The following is a 15,373-nucleotide window of genomic DNA, read 5'->3' on the forward strand; positions in this document are numbered from 1 at the left end:
GAGGAAACTTGTTTATCAACATTGCTTTTGCTATTCCGAACAGATCTGTATATGCCTTCATGTTTTATTGTAATTTTTCACTGTCGGAATGAATTTTCGTTCATTTCTTGGTTTTTTCTAGGTTTTTTGTCTGCCTCGATAGGACTCAATGGTCCTCGATGGACCTCGATAAATCCTCATGTATTATATTATTTGTATACCTCGATATGCCTCGATGAGCCTCGATAACATCCTCACATAAGGGGGAAATGGCTACCTCGATATGCCTCGATGAGCCTCGATGGGTCTCGATAACATCCTCACATAAGGGGGAAATGGCTACCTCGATATGTCTCGATGAGCCTCGATAGAGGCATAAAACTTAATTGTGTAGTATTGCCTCGATAGGACTCGATTGGAATCGATGGGCCTCGATGGGTTGACCTCGATAGTGTGATAGTTTGACCTCGATAGAAATCGACATTTTGCTGTTTTATGTTGTAGTTTAATTTTTTGACCTTTTTTTTTTGTTTTTTTGTTGCAGATTCGACTGTTTCCATATTTGTTGCATTCAATGGTGTTTGGGAGCTCGAAAATAGGGATTGGATTTTCAGGGATGCTGAAAATCAAGTTCTGCCCGTGGAGAAGGGTGTGATGTATGAGCAACTGCTTGATATTCTGTACGATGAGCTTGAAATGGATAAATGTGTGCATGACTTGAAAATTGAGGTCTCGTACACATGCATATCACAATCTGTCAAACCTACCGTTATAAAAAATGATAGGCATGTGCGTGCATTCATTGGGTTAGCATCGAAATCTGTAGAGAAGCTCATTCCTCTATGTGTGACATTGATTAAGAAGGGAGGTATAAGAAATGCATCAGCTTTTGCCAGCGTTAATTAAGAAGTTCGATTTGAAGAGAACATTTCTCCTCCATGTCATGGTTTCAAAGGAACTCAAGGTGACGTTGGAACATGTGTTCCCGAGACAAATCCAGATGTCATAGTCCATGATGATATCCCAGTTAGAGATCCGCCATATGTGCATGACACGGCGGAGTACGATCCCTATGGCTATGATCCTTATGTCAACGACGATCCTGTTGCCGATGCAACAGATCTTGGTGGGCCAGTTGTTAGGGCAGATTTTCCAACACAGAGTTCAGATGTTATTGTAATGCCCCGGATTCCCTAATATGGTTTAGTGGCGGTTTAGTAGGCCGGGAGGGCCGTAATTGTTTAATTATGCCATTAAATGTATTTATGCATGTTTATGAGAATTATATTCTAATATGATGTTAAATGCATGCATGAGAGTCCACATTTGTTTACAGGGGTGTTTTGGTAATTTGGCCTGCTGAGGGCATAATTGTATATTTGTTTGTGTGTTAATGATATATTGTGAGACCACATTATAATGTGGATTGGTTCGAGTATTTCGACATGAGACGATCTTTAGTTATGAATTATCGGTTTGGTCATAACAGGTTTGAGCTCGGGGCTCGGGGTGAGTCTCGGGGTGTTTTTAATGGTTAGAGCGTTACCGGGGATTTTAGGGTAACAGGATGTGAATTATTGATGTTTGAGAATATTAAGATTAGCGGGAATTGGGAAGCGTTAATTATGATTAACAGGATAAGTGGAAAGTACCAATTTTACCCTTGGAATGCTTTTAGAAGCCTTTAATGACTTAATGGTATTTTAGTCATTTGGAAGGGTTTATATTATCCTTTAGTTGGTTGTAGAAGCTTGTGGAGTAAACAGAACAAAAAATAGAGTTGCCTTCTTCCCTTCCCGTACATTATCTTCTTCATTTCTCCTTTGGTGTTCTTGAGCTCAAGGTGGGATATTAAGCTAGGAAACTCAAAGGCTGAGTTAGTGGACTTAGTTCAGCTGTTGAGGAAGGTTCAAAGCTGGTTTCAATGTGAGTTCTAGTCACTAAATTCAGGTGGTGCTCTGTTTTTCTATTTAGTTTTCAGCTTTTGATTTCTTGATGGAAGTGTGGATTTGAAGAGGTTTTGATTGATGTTTAGGTTGGGTTTTGATGAGGGGGAGTTATGGGTGATGTCTAGGGGTTTAAATGAGTGTTTGGAGGAGGTTTTGAGTTAGTTTGAAGGGCTGGTTTGAGAGGAAAAACGCTGGGGAAAAAATCTGGGTGCGTGCTGTCATTTTGCCTGGTCTAGGCTGGGCGCCGCGGCGCAATTGTGGAGCACCGCGGCCCTTGGCGCTGGCAGAGAAGGCCACTTCTGCCTGAAGGGCGCGCCACGACGCAGCAGGGGAGGGCCGCGGCCCTTAGGGCAATTTTGGCCAGAAACATGTTTTTAGCTTGGGGATTCAAACCTTAGACCTCGGGGTTGAACCTAGTACCCGGTTGGGTAGTGTTTGATGTCTCGGAGGCTGGGTTTTGGTTTGGGAGCCCTCGGTTATCATTTTTATTGATAAATCCTATATTTTGGTTATGACCAAGTGACCGTCAAGGAATTTAAAGGTTGATCGTTCTCAGGGGTCGTTCATATATTAATACTCACTCGAACCAGAGGTAAGAAAACAGTGTATGAATACAGTTGCACCCTGTATAGGTATATGACATGCATGATTTGTTATTGAAGCATGTTGGTTGATATATGTGGACGTGGATTGCATATTAAATGCTAGTGAACGTTGATTACTTATCTATTGTATTGACTAGTCAGGGACCGACCCTAAAGTCGATGAACACGCATTGAATGGCTCTATGGCATTAATGTGGGACCGACCCTAAGGTCGAAGAACTTATAAGCGCTTGCTTGGTCTAAGACCAGATGTACTTAGCCAAGGTATATGACCCCGGTGACTGTTTGTCACATGGCTAGGGGACGTTGTCCATAGTTACGACTCTAGAGTCGGGAGGAAGGTTATGTTGGTGACCAATCACCATGCACCTGTCCTGATCAAGCTTATGAAAGAACCACCTATCAATTAAGCCCTGGTGACCCTATCGTCACATGGCCAGAGGGAGTTGTACCCACTATTGTGACTTTTGGCTATTGTCACCTATCTGTCTTGGACTGTTGATCTTGAGTGATTGTTATGATTACTGTTGATATTATATCATGCTTTATTGTGTTTTCTTGCTGGGCCTTGGCTCATGGGTGCTGTGTGGTGCAGGTAAAGGGAAAGAGAAGCTCACCCAACCCTGAGTAGAGAGCTTGGGAGATGTTGTGTACACACTGGGCCGCTTGACCACCACGGTCAGGGAGTTCTCAGAGGGACTAGGGGTTTACCCTATTTTTGCCGCTTAGGCCGGCGGGGATTGTAAATTTGAAATAATAGTGACCCTTTTGTATTATGAACTACTTGTAAACGTTTTCAAAGGCTCATGAGCAATTTATTTACTTAATGAAATGTACCCTTTCCTTTTACTGGTTTTCACCTTAACCTGATAATAACACTTAGATCACGTTTTTAACCAAAGGACTCGGGTAACGAGTCAAATTTCTGGTTCACTGTTCACCGTAACTGTTCTGGGGTAGCTAGGGCGTTACAGTTATGGTTGATGAGGAGTGCAAAATAGAAGATCGGCAAACATCCGGGACCAACAGTAGTCGTCCAGGTCCAAGTAGAACCGATGATAGTTTTAGATGGAGTTCTCCATTGGACTTAGGTGAAGATCGTAGAACATGGAGTGCTCCCATGTTCACCAAAGAGGATATAGAGGCTTCACATCAACATCATTCCTCAACCAGCAAAGCTTCAGGAGAATTGCACCTTGGGAAGTTCTTTCAGAACAAGCTTGAATTGAAAACCAAAGCATCCATATTTGCGATGAAAAATAATTTTGAGTTTATGGTGAAGAAATCTGGGACTGATGTGTGGTACATTACCTGCAAGGATCCTGATTGTGGTTGGAGATTGAGGGGTAAGAAAAAAATGCGATCTGAAATGTTCGAGATTACTGTATACAATGAAGTACACACTTGCTCACAAGAAATTCGAGATAAGGACCACCGTCAAGCATCACCGTGGGTTGTTGGGCACCTAATCAAGAGGAAATTTGCTACCGATGGTACTCGGTACATGGAAAACAACATAAGGGAGGACATGAAGCACCGTTTTGGGGTCGAAATGAGCTATGAGAAGGCGTGGAGATGCAGAGAAAAGGCTCTTATGTATGTCAGAGGGACACCTGAGGAATCATACTCCAAGTTACCTGGATACCTGTGTCAGTTGGAGCATAAGAACCCAGGTACAATTACTGATTTTGTAGCAAAAGATGGTCGTTTCTTGTATTGCTTATTTTCCCTCGGTGTTTCTAGGCGTGGTTTCCAGTACTGTCGTCCTGTAATTTGTGTGGATGGCACATTCTTGAAGAATAAGTATGGTGGCCACATGCTCTGTGCTGTTGCATTGGATGCAAACAACCAGTTGTTTCCAATTGCGTTTGCATTGGTGGACAGTGAGAACCATAACTCTTGGACTTATTTCATGAGAAAATTGAAGGAAGCCATAAGGGACGTTGAGAACCTTGCTTTTGTATCGGACAGGCATAAAAACATAATCATGCTTTGGAGCTTGTGTTCCCAGATGCGTATCACGGTGCATGTTACCATCATATATGTATGAATGTTGTGGCAAAATTCAAAACTGACCACGTGCAAGACATCATGGGGTGTGCATCGTAAGCATTTCGAAGAACGAAATTTCATAAGTTCTTTGACAAGATTAAGGTAATTAATCCGCCCATTGCTCAATATCTAGAGGGAATTGGCTTTGAAAGGTGGAGTAGCGCTTATTTTCTTGGTAACCGATACAATATCATGACGAGTAACTACGCAAAAAGCTTTAATAATAAAACCAAGGAGGCAAAGAGCTTTCCAGTCGCCACTTTTCTTGAATTCATAAGTGTGATGACCTTATGGTAGGGTACGTCCGCCACATACTTGTAATTTTAGGGTTTACGAGTATGTAAGGCACTTGACCAAATGAATTTTAAATAAAATGATACTAAGAAATACAGAAAAATTTAAAACTTTTATATAAACTTATTAATAGAAATTATTAAACGTATGAATAATTTAAATTTAATGTAGCCATATGAAAACTCTAAACCACTATTACATTGCTACTGAGTCCGTGCTCCACAAGTTGCTCAACAGCTAAAGCCACACCTGAAAAAATGTTGGAAAATAACATAATGAGCTAACACTCAGTAAGCAAATCTCATGCATACACATACATATGAATGTCGTGAGTTTGTAGTGCACATATACTAATATGCTGACTTATATACTTATGCATTTCAATTATTGCTCATGCACTTTCAAAATTTACTTTTATGCTCTTTCTTTTAGTTTCACATTTTTATGGGCCCAATATCACTTGTGCACACTGTTTGATTTGGCCAATGCCTGCAGGGCTTGTTACACATATCATATAGATTCCCATGGGTTCTCCTCCGGCTAGCCATCATCGCAGCTAGGCTCATCATAACACTCATTTCATCGTTGCCATAGCTGCCATACTTATTACACATATGGAGGAGAAAGACGGAAACATGGCAAACATATCTGAATGGTCAACTCTGACCTAGCCCATACCAGTGGGCAGCCACTATAAGCCTTATAGACCCCCGTCTTCTTCATTGCACTTACTTAATTGCTTCATCAAAACAGTGGCACCGTTTTTAACATCTTATTATCACTTTGCTTAAGCCTTGTGTCATTAAAATGTTCAACTTTACATAAGACTTTTTCAAGGCATTTCATAACTTTTCTCATATTCATATGCATGGTCTTACATCACATAATAATGTATCACATAACTATACATGCCATGCGTACATGTAGATGCTGAAATGCCAATGTTCATGTTCATGATTCATGTTTGATGGTATTCAATCAAGGCAATGTATCACATCTCATATAACTCAAAATATCTTTAGTCATAATACATGAAGCTTTGGGTTGGTGGTGTTGTTATACCTTAACGTAGAGCTATGACTCAGGTCTAAGGTTTCCAGCCTAAAAACTTAAATGCTTCATATATCATAACACATAACAAAAATCATGAACATAAAAGTAATCCACATATTTATCAACATAAGAACACATACTTGCACATAATTCATATCAATCTTAACCAAGTAAGACATCTTTCACATATCACGAAATTCATCAATTACATATCACACAACACCTTTATGATATTCATATAACCATTCTTCAGATACTTATCATATGCATCATCATCATACCATACTTAACTCATCAGATGTACACAATCAATGTAGTCATGCATCTTACACTTAAGCACAAAAGGTGAGATTTACTTACCTTAGGTCCTTAGCTTATTTTAAAACGGCTCACCAAGAGTCAATCAATCAAATCCATACAAATCCTATTCAAGGCACATCATTTATTAAATTCTATCAAATCCGTAAATATACACTATTGATAGTGTATATTAACAATACCAGAAACTATATAAATGATAATAATAATTATTATCAACGTAATGCAGTTAACTCTTCATATAAAACCATGCTTTAAACCTTGCTCATAAAATAATGTACTCTCATGATAATAATAATAATTCTATAAATAAACTTATTTTAATATTAATAACAATACATATGTGAATGTATATATTCAAATAGTCATTTTATAAAAGAAATCATATTTTTAACATAAAATTGTAATAATCAATATAATGATAATAATTAGTCATAATATCAACTCCAGTGATATAATAAATATACTTTCTAAAAAATTCACTGGTCTTACAAATATCAATAACGGTAAGAAAATAATATTTGATATTATTTTAATATGCAAATATTAACATACAATAATAATGGTTAAATAATAGGTTTACTATAAATCACACTTTTCATATATATATATATATACATGAATCTGTATTCTTGATTTACTTAACAAAACAATAACAATAATAATTAAAATTAATTAATCATAATAATTTCCATATTAGTGGAAAATCAATTAAATATGTATTTTTTTTATATAATTTATTTAATATTTAATATTTTCTAGAAAATTGGACAGCACAACGGCTATAAAGTGGACAATCCCAAAATCAAAACCTGTATAAAAAATACATATAATCTCAGACAGCCAGTATAATTACAGAAAATATTCCATATATCAATAATATATAATTATATACTATAAATACACATAATAACAATTACTTTAATCAATCACAATATATTGGTCAAAGAAATTATACCACAATGATTGGGTTCCACAACAAGTCAAACGATGATTTTCTGAAACTCAAAACGTACTTCGGAACCTCGAACACTAAGTTTCGACCGTCGTTCTACGATGGATCGCGGTGGCTCGTGGTGGGCCCACCACCCAACTATGGTAGATGTAGGAACAAGTTATTGGGTTTTGAAGCCCACAACACGAGGAACACGATGGTGGTGACAGATTGGCAAACGGATGCCCGAGGTGGCCGAATCGCAACTTTGAAGTCGCGGGGTGGCCGAACTTAAATCGACCAGTTGAGGTGTTTAATCGGCTAGTGAGCTCTAGATTCCCGCGTGGTCGATAGTTCAGAGGCCTCTGAATCCAACGGTCTGGCGCGTGGCTATAAACGGTGACCGCCGGTGGATGTTCGGTGATCGGGCAGACGCACGCACGAGAGAGAGAGAGAGAGAGAGAGAGAGAGAGAGAGAGAGAGAGAGAGAGAGAGAGAAGAAAGTTTTTCTGAGGAGAGAGAGAGAGAGGGGCTCGGGTAAAAAGAAAGGCTGAAGCCTTTTATTTTATTTTATTTTATTTTTTTTAAATTACACTTGGACCCAAAATACTAAAATTCTTTTCAAATAAGCCCTTTAGCAAAACTTTCTTAATTTTATAAAATCCCCAATTAAAATTATATAACATTTGGGTCCAATACTTGACTACTCAAGTTTCTCTCTCTTTAATCTCATTGATAACATAAAATGATATTTTAAACACTATTTTTCCATTACTATTTCTTAAATTTGTAAACTTATACATTTTATGTATTAAAACTCTGATTTATAATAAAAAATGTATTATGAAAATGTTGGATATTACAATAAGATTCACTCTTCAGTCTTGGTTTGCAGATAGACGTGAAAGAGCTGCAACAGCAACAACTGTGTTATCACCTGACACTACACCAAATACCACTTTCCACAACACATAAATATAAGTTTATTCAAAAAGTATTATAATATCTAATGTTAAAATAAAAGCGGTAAAGAATAATGAAAGTTAAAATAAAGGCGGGCTTTGAAAAGCGGCAAACTAAAATGAAAACGTATTTGTTATACTTTCACAAGTCTGGTTTTGTCTTCCCTTTTCCCTCTTCCCGTTCTATTCTCTCTTAGAATTTTCCATACAATATTCAACCTAAACCCAGAGCTCTCATTTTCTCTCCTCTATTCTACCTATCTTCTTTTTCCCCATTCCAGATCTGGATTATTTTTATGTCTTCGCTAAATCTCTCATCGCATTATCACCCTCTCTACTAAAGCAAACCCAGCCGCCTCTGTCCTTTATATTCCTCTACTCATTTCATTCCGAAGAACTCAGTCGCTATCACTCCTCTCTCTCTAAATCTCACACTCTTCTCTTCACTTTGGGCATGCAACGGAGATGTTGGGCATGGGCAGACCGTTCATGTGACAGCCGTGAGCAACGCCTCTTTCTCGGAGTGACAACCCAGGTGAACGGTTGCGACAAATCTCTACAACTTTATATATATAATTCTTACTTTCTAAGCTTCATTGTAACTTGAATGTTCTATGCTTTAATTGCAGCCTTCAGCAACAGAAAATTGAATTCATTGCAAGATATACATATTAGAATGGAATAGTGGAACAAAAAATGGAGCCTTTCATCTCACCCACGACTACTCTGCATCTTCTCAGCACCTAAACCCAAGCCCTAACTTTTGTCTTTTACTCTGATGGCTTCCTTCTCTCTCAGGCCTTTTCCTACCTCTCTCGCCTCTGATTTTACCGACGTTGTAAGCCTCTTCTCACACTCTAATTTCACTTTCTGTTTGCCTGGCTAGGAAATTTGGAAACCTTAATATGAAGATAAAAAATGAAAATAAGAGACGATGGTAACTTGGCTTAGATGATAATACTCGTTGATGAGGGAAAATTTAGGGAGATGAAGTACCGATCTCTGAATGGGAACAAACCAATGCTATGCTACGTAATGTCATGCTAGTGAGTATATATATGGGGTTTTAGTTTCATATAAGCTAGAGGAGTTGCATTTCTTAGCATAGTTATACAAGTGGTTTAATGGCTTATTTGTTTATTTTGCTTTTTGAATCAAATATCTATGTTTTACTTACTTTTCATATATCTATCTAGGGATTTCTAGGAGTGCCCTTTTGTTTCTTCTGTATTTTAGAATTTATAATTGATTAAAGGAAAATCTCCTAAGATAATGAAGTCAAAGAATGATTGGAGGAAAAAAAATGAAGAAAGCATTGACTTCAAGACTGACAACTTTTACTTCAATATTTGTCTGTTTTATTAGCAACATTGAAGAGTTTAAGAATGTCTGATTTAAATTTTGGGTTGGTGTATTTTAAGGGTTTAACTACCGGGAGATTTTTAACCAATTTTGGGCATTCGAGGTTTTGCAAATCAGCATCACTAAAGAGAAATCAGGTGTTGCGTTGGGAAAATTTTGAATTGAATTGTTCGATTGATAGAGAGATGGATTTGAGCACTTCAGCTTTGATCGATGGTATTTTAGACTCTTTAAATGGTTTGTGGTTCTTGTGCGATGGTTCTGCAACCATGCTCAGTATTTGTTTTGTGTAGTTTTTGCTCTTTTAAACTGTTATATCCATAGCAGATATTGAGCTGAAAGAGCCGAGAATATCAACTTTGCTGATGAATTTTGGGGACATGCTTGATCCTTATGAAGCAATCAGTACTCCACTGTACCAAACAACTACTTTCAAGCAGGTATATTTAAAAGAGTGGAATTTTATGATTTAAAGTACAGTTTTTTTTATATATATAATTCTTACTTTCTAAGCTTCATTGTAACTTGACTGTTCTATGCTTTAATTGCAGCCTTCAGCAACAGAAAATGGTCCTTATGATTATACTCGAAGTGGAAATCCTACACGAGATGTTCTTGAAAGGTCTGATTTCTTTTGTTACTAATATGAGTCAAAGTAATTGTTGTATAATCTCAAATATTGCTACTTTTTCCTTGTTCTGGGAGTTTTTTTTTATGTTGAGCTTTATTCTATTGTATAGCCTTTTGGCCAAGCTGGATAAAGCAGATCGTGCTTTTTGCTTCACTAGTGGAATGGCTGCTCTGTCTGCTGTAGCCCATCTTGTTGGGACTGGTACTTCCCTTTTATTTTCCTTTTTCTTTTGTATCTTTAATTATTTATCACTAAGTTGAAGTTACAGTATTTTCTTTTTAAAATTTTAAAATAATAAATGCAGCATGCATCAATATGGATATTCCAATGAATTGGATATATTTTTAATGAATTAAAGTGGATATATTCTTGTCTAACATATGAGATGGATTTGGGTCCTTCGGTTTATAAAATAAATTTACCATGAAGAGGTGTCTCTTGGCTTGTGGATATTTTCTAATGACTAGGTTATCGTTTATGCCTTTATGGCCCTTGGTGGAATTTGTAGCTGCTGTCTTATTTGAATTTTTTTTCTTAAGATATAATAATGTGATTTTAGGTGAAGAGATTGTTGCTGGAGATGACATTTATTGTGGTTCTGATAGGTTGCTGTCAAAAGTAATTCCAAAGACAGGGGTCATGGTGAAGTAAGTGCAGCTCACTTTTCAAATATATTATGAAGCCTCAGAGTAAAATCTGAAAGTATCATGCTTATAATGTGTAGACGAGTTGATACAACTAGTTTAGATGAAATAGCATCTGCAATTGGTCCCTGGACAAAGCTTGTCTGGCTGGAGAGTCCCACAAATCCTCGACAAATGGTTTCTAATATTCGTCTAAGATATCTGGCTATTATATTTTCTAATTCCTTTTTATTCTCTCTTTTTTAATGTTACTTCTGGTAAATGCTTAAAAGAAACAGAGAAGATAAACTTAAATTAATGCCCAAATATGACACTTGTACTCTTTGAATTATATGAAGTGTGTGGGTTTATCCTTTCTCAAAAGGCTGATGAATTACTTGGATATCTATTGTAACCTAGGTAGAGAACCATCTTTCCTGGCTGTCTGATATTTTCTTAGACATTAAACTTGTTTTTGATAGAATCAATAAAAGAATTAAGTAGTTTTTTTTTTAAAACCAAAAATAAAGGGCACATTTCATAATTTCCAGAGTTAATGTCGCTATAACAAACAAATATTTGAAATGAAGTCTTGTCTCAGATCAAAATCTCAAAGGAACTTGGATTCTAAGGCTAACACAAATACAACCAGAAAAAGAATTCTCATTTCTTCTTCTCAGCACCTCCACCAGCTCTCATCTTGCGGAGAACATTGGACATCTCCTCACACTTCTTCTTCGCCCTCTTGTGGGTTCCAAGCTTCCTCCTAGTCACTTTCAGAGCACGCTTGTCCTTTCCAACTTTCAGAAGCTCAGTAATCCTCTTCTCATATGGTGCAAATCCAGCGACTTCCCTAATCAAGTTTCTGACGAAATGTACCCTCTTACTGGTTTTCCCTTTGCGGCCAGAGGGCCTTGGAGCTAATTCCTTCTTGGTCACAACATCTCCTCTGTTAAAACCCACAAAGAGGCCCGTATTGGGCTGCTTAGGAGCCATTACCTCTTACAATTTTGCTTCTGCAACCAGAAACCAGTGGCAAAGGTGAAGGAAATAATGGCGAAGAACACAGACGGCTAGAATTAAGTAGTTATTCAATTATTTGTTGCCATAAATGTCATAATTGAATGATTTGGTAATGTTTTTAAAGTGCAATTATTTTTCTTTATTTATTTTGTGCATCTTCAGGAAATAGTTTAAATGGCTCATGCTCATGATGCTCTTGTCTTGGTGGATAACAGTATAATGTCTCCTGTAGTGTCACAACCTCTGGAACTAGGAGCTGGTAGCAATATAAAACATGAACTTTACATTCTACAGATTACTCTTTTCTATTTCCTCTATAAAACTGTTGGATTTTGATTCATTCATCTTTCATTCAGACATTGTTATGCACTCAGCTACCAAGTTCATTACTGGGCACAGTGATGTGATGGTAGGTGTACTGGCTGTAAGAGGGGAAAGGTTATGTATGGACTTTCTTTACTGTGAACTGTAATGTTATAATTTATAACTTCAGGCCCTTATTATAATTTTTTTTTTCAGATTAGCAAAAGAGCTGTACTTTCTACAAAATGCAGAAGGGTCTGGGTTGGCTCCATTTGATTGTTGGCTCTGCTTACGAGGAATTAAGACAATGGCTTTACGAATTGAGAAGCAGCAGGTGAAAATTCATGCTTTTATCACTTTATAATTTTCTTATAATCCTTTTTTACAACTATAAAGCTCTGACTTATTAAGGTCGCAATTATTTAATATTTATTTCTTGTAGTTATGAATTATAGCCTGGTCATTTATCATATACATTGTCTTGACTTCACATAACTAATTCAAAAAAATATTGTAACTCTGTTATATGTACTTGAACTTGTGCTGTGCATCTTGGGTAAGTTTGAATTATGTTAGTAATTAATGCTTTACCTTCTAACTTAACATGAGATTCTTCATATGCAAATATTTGCTGTACCATCTGCTCTTTTACATTAATTTCAAAGTTGTAAAGTTAATACTTATATGAAGTACTATATTGTATATTTTAATGCATTTCTTTCTTTGGCAGAGTAATGCACAAACGATTGCTGAGTTTCTGGCGTCCCATCCATGGGTGACGAAAGTTAACTATGCAGGCCTTGTTGATCATCCTGGACATGATTTGCATTTTTGTCAGGTACTAGCATCAGATGTAACCTGAGATTGTTGCTGCAATATATCAAACCAATTTACTCCAAAACTTAATTGGATATGTTTTTCAGGCTACAGGTGTAGGATCTGTGTTGAGCTTCTTGACTGGCTCAATTGCACTATCAAAGCATATTGTCGAAAGTACCAAGTACTTCAGCATAGCAATCAGTTTTGGTATGCATCCCTTTTTGGCTTTTTTATGCTGTTTCACATATGGTTGAGCAAAGGAACTATGTTTTGTAAATGTCTAATCCTCATGTGATTAAAGGGTATCACACTTGTCTTATTATTCCATCAAAACAAGTATCGTTCCCTAAATAAATAAATAAATATGGTTGAGCAAGGGAAGATATAACTAAGGTTTAAATTTGATTCAGGTTCAAGGTCTTTTCCTTATGTGGAATGAGGCGAATTCCTCAGATTCAGATTATGAAAAAAAAAACTAAAACTGATTTGAATGCCCAACTTATACATTTTATCAGGCCATGCTATTCAATAAGTCACATATTTGACACAATTTTTAGAGCACAATGCGTGTATATATGCTAAAATTTATGGAAGCTGTTAGTTTTAGCAGCAATTCTTAATATGATGTTTTGCAGTCATCTCCTAATTTTATTTCTATAGCTTTGGATGACCAATGATAGCAAATAGTTTGAGTGTGATTCATTTTGAACCAACTTCATGGCTTACCTGTGTGATTATATATTGATGTGATAAGTGAAGCCAAGAGTATGGTCGCATAAAATGGTAATGTTATTTTCTGTGATAACATGAATGTTGTGTATGTATGTTGTCAGGGAGAAAAAGGTTGTGAAAGTGAAGGATGATAAAATCAAGCAATTAGAGGAACATGTAATACAAGATTTTGATAACATGTTATCTTTTTGTTTGTTAATAATAGTTTGGGTTGCTTTTGCTAACAGAACTTCCATTGGCTATTATTTCACTTTTCACAGGTTCTATAATATAATCTATTAGGTTCATATGGGGCGCAATAGAAGCAAAGAGAGGAAATCTATGTCATGACTCATGATTGTCCAATACATAATTTGGGGCAAAGTGAAATATATACAAATATATAATGGTATGTAATCTTCATTCTTGTATTTTCTTTGATTAGATTGTGATTTTATTTATTTATTTCTGGACTTGGTCACCTCTATTTTTCTTTTTGAAGTTCTTTCTGTTGAATTTATTCACTATAAGCATTTCTTTTTTGGTATAGGATGCTTTTAGAATCTTAATCATGCAGTTTGCTAACTGTAATTCTATGAGAAACGTATATGTTTTAGGTTTTACCTCGTGTCTTGGGATATCAATACCTAAAAATTTTATCATTTTTCTAATAGAAAATAAATTTGGCAGGTAGCTTTTGACTTTTAGTATCATTTGTTTCCCTGTAATAAATTTTGATGTATACATATGATACCTATGGGAACCAAGATATAGAAACATTTTAAAGTTAGATACTTATAGTCTAAAGAAGAAGAAACTAAAGAAAGCATTAATATTCATGTACAGAGTCATTCGTTACAGCTATACTTGAAAGATATCTTTGTGATATTACAGCTATACTTATACTAGAGAAAGTAGATTCATATTGTTTTATGCATAATTTTATGAAATATATGAATATTGCATCTGGTCTGGGATTTCTTTTTCTTCTGTTGTTGTAGATTATGCCTGGTCTGGAATTTAGATGTGTATATATATTTAAGAAATATGAATATTGCACATTCTCTTGTATTGCTGGTATGTTTTATTCATTAGATTTTTGTTTTTTGGCCTATGTAATTTTCAGAGATTACCCCCAAAACAGAAGCTTTTGTTCTCCTTTTTATTTTTTTTTATTTTTACCCTAATAGAGGTGAAAATCAATTTAGCAGAGGTGAAAATCAATTTATTTTTATAGAAGCTAGAAGCTAAAAGTTATTTTTTTACAATGTGCAGGTGTATTGAGATGATTTCTTTGGAGTAATTCTTGACAACATTTGTAGTTGAGGCCTTTAGAATGGAAGAATGTATTTCACTAATTTTTGTATACATTTCTTGTTTTGTATTTAGTGATAAAGGAATCTGAATTGGGCATAAATTATGTTGTAATATGATTTCTTAAGCCTAGACTAGTAGACTAAATATTGTAATTACATTTGAGTAATTAATAAAAATCTATTTATGTTACCTTATTTGGCTTCAACTTTCATATTTGTTTTCCTAGTTTTGTGTAAGTAAAAAAAGAATATGTTTCCTTAAGCTAATATAACACGTGTTATACTAAAATGTAGTATAACACAAAAAATGTTATACTAAAGTATAGTATAATACAAAAATGTGTTATACTAAAGTGTAGTATAACACAAAAAAAGTGTTATACTAATGTGTAGCATAACACAAATTTATAAGTATTGAAATGTGTTATATAATCGACTA

The 15,373-nt window shown here is 35.8% G+C and overlaps 1 protein-coding gene and 1 pseudogene across 1 annotated transcript; one reads left to right on the plus strand and one right to left on the minus strand.

The window, feature by feature from the left end:
- The first annotated feature begins 9,693 nt into the window (after window positions 1–9,693).
- LOC133779757 (cystathionine beta-lyase, chloroplastic-like) lies at window positions 9,694–14,642 on the plus strand (annotated as a pseudogene).
- LOC133811419 (large ribosomal subunit protein eL36y-like) lies at window positions 11,394–11,830 on the minus strand. The gene has a single exon (XM_062246170.1). It carries the CDS (start codon window positions 11,756–11,758, stop codon window positions 11,426–11,428), a length of 333 nt encoding a protein of 110 aa, XP_062102154.1. The 5' UTR covers window positions 11,759–11,830; the 3' UTR covers window positions 11,394–11,425.
- Window positions 14,643–15,373: the final 731 nt, after the last annotated feature.

This window comes from Humulus lupulus, chromosome 1 (genome assembly GCF_963169125.1).
Source record: "Humulus lupulus chromosome 1, drHumLupu1.1, whole genome shotgun sequence".
NCBI lineage: Eukaryota > Viridiplantae > Streptophyta > Magnoliopsida > Rosales > Cannabaceae > Humulus > Humulus lupulus.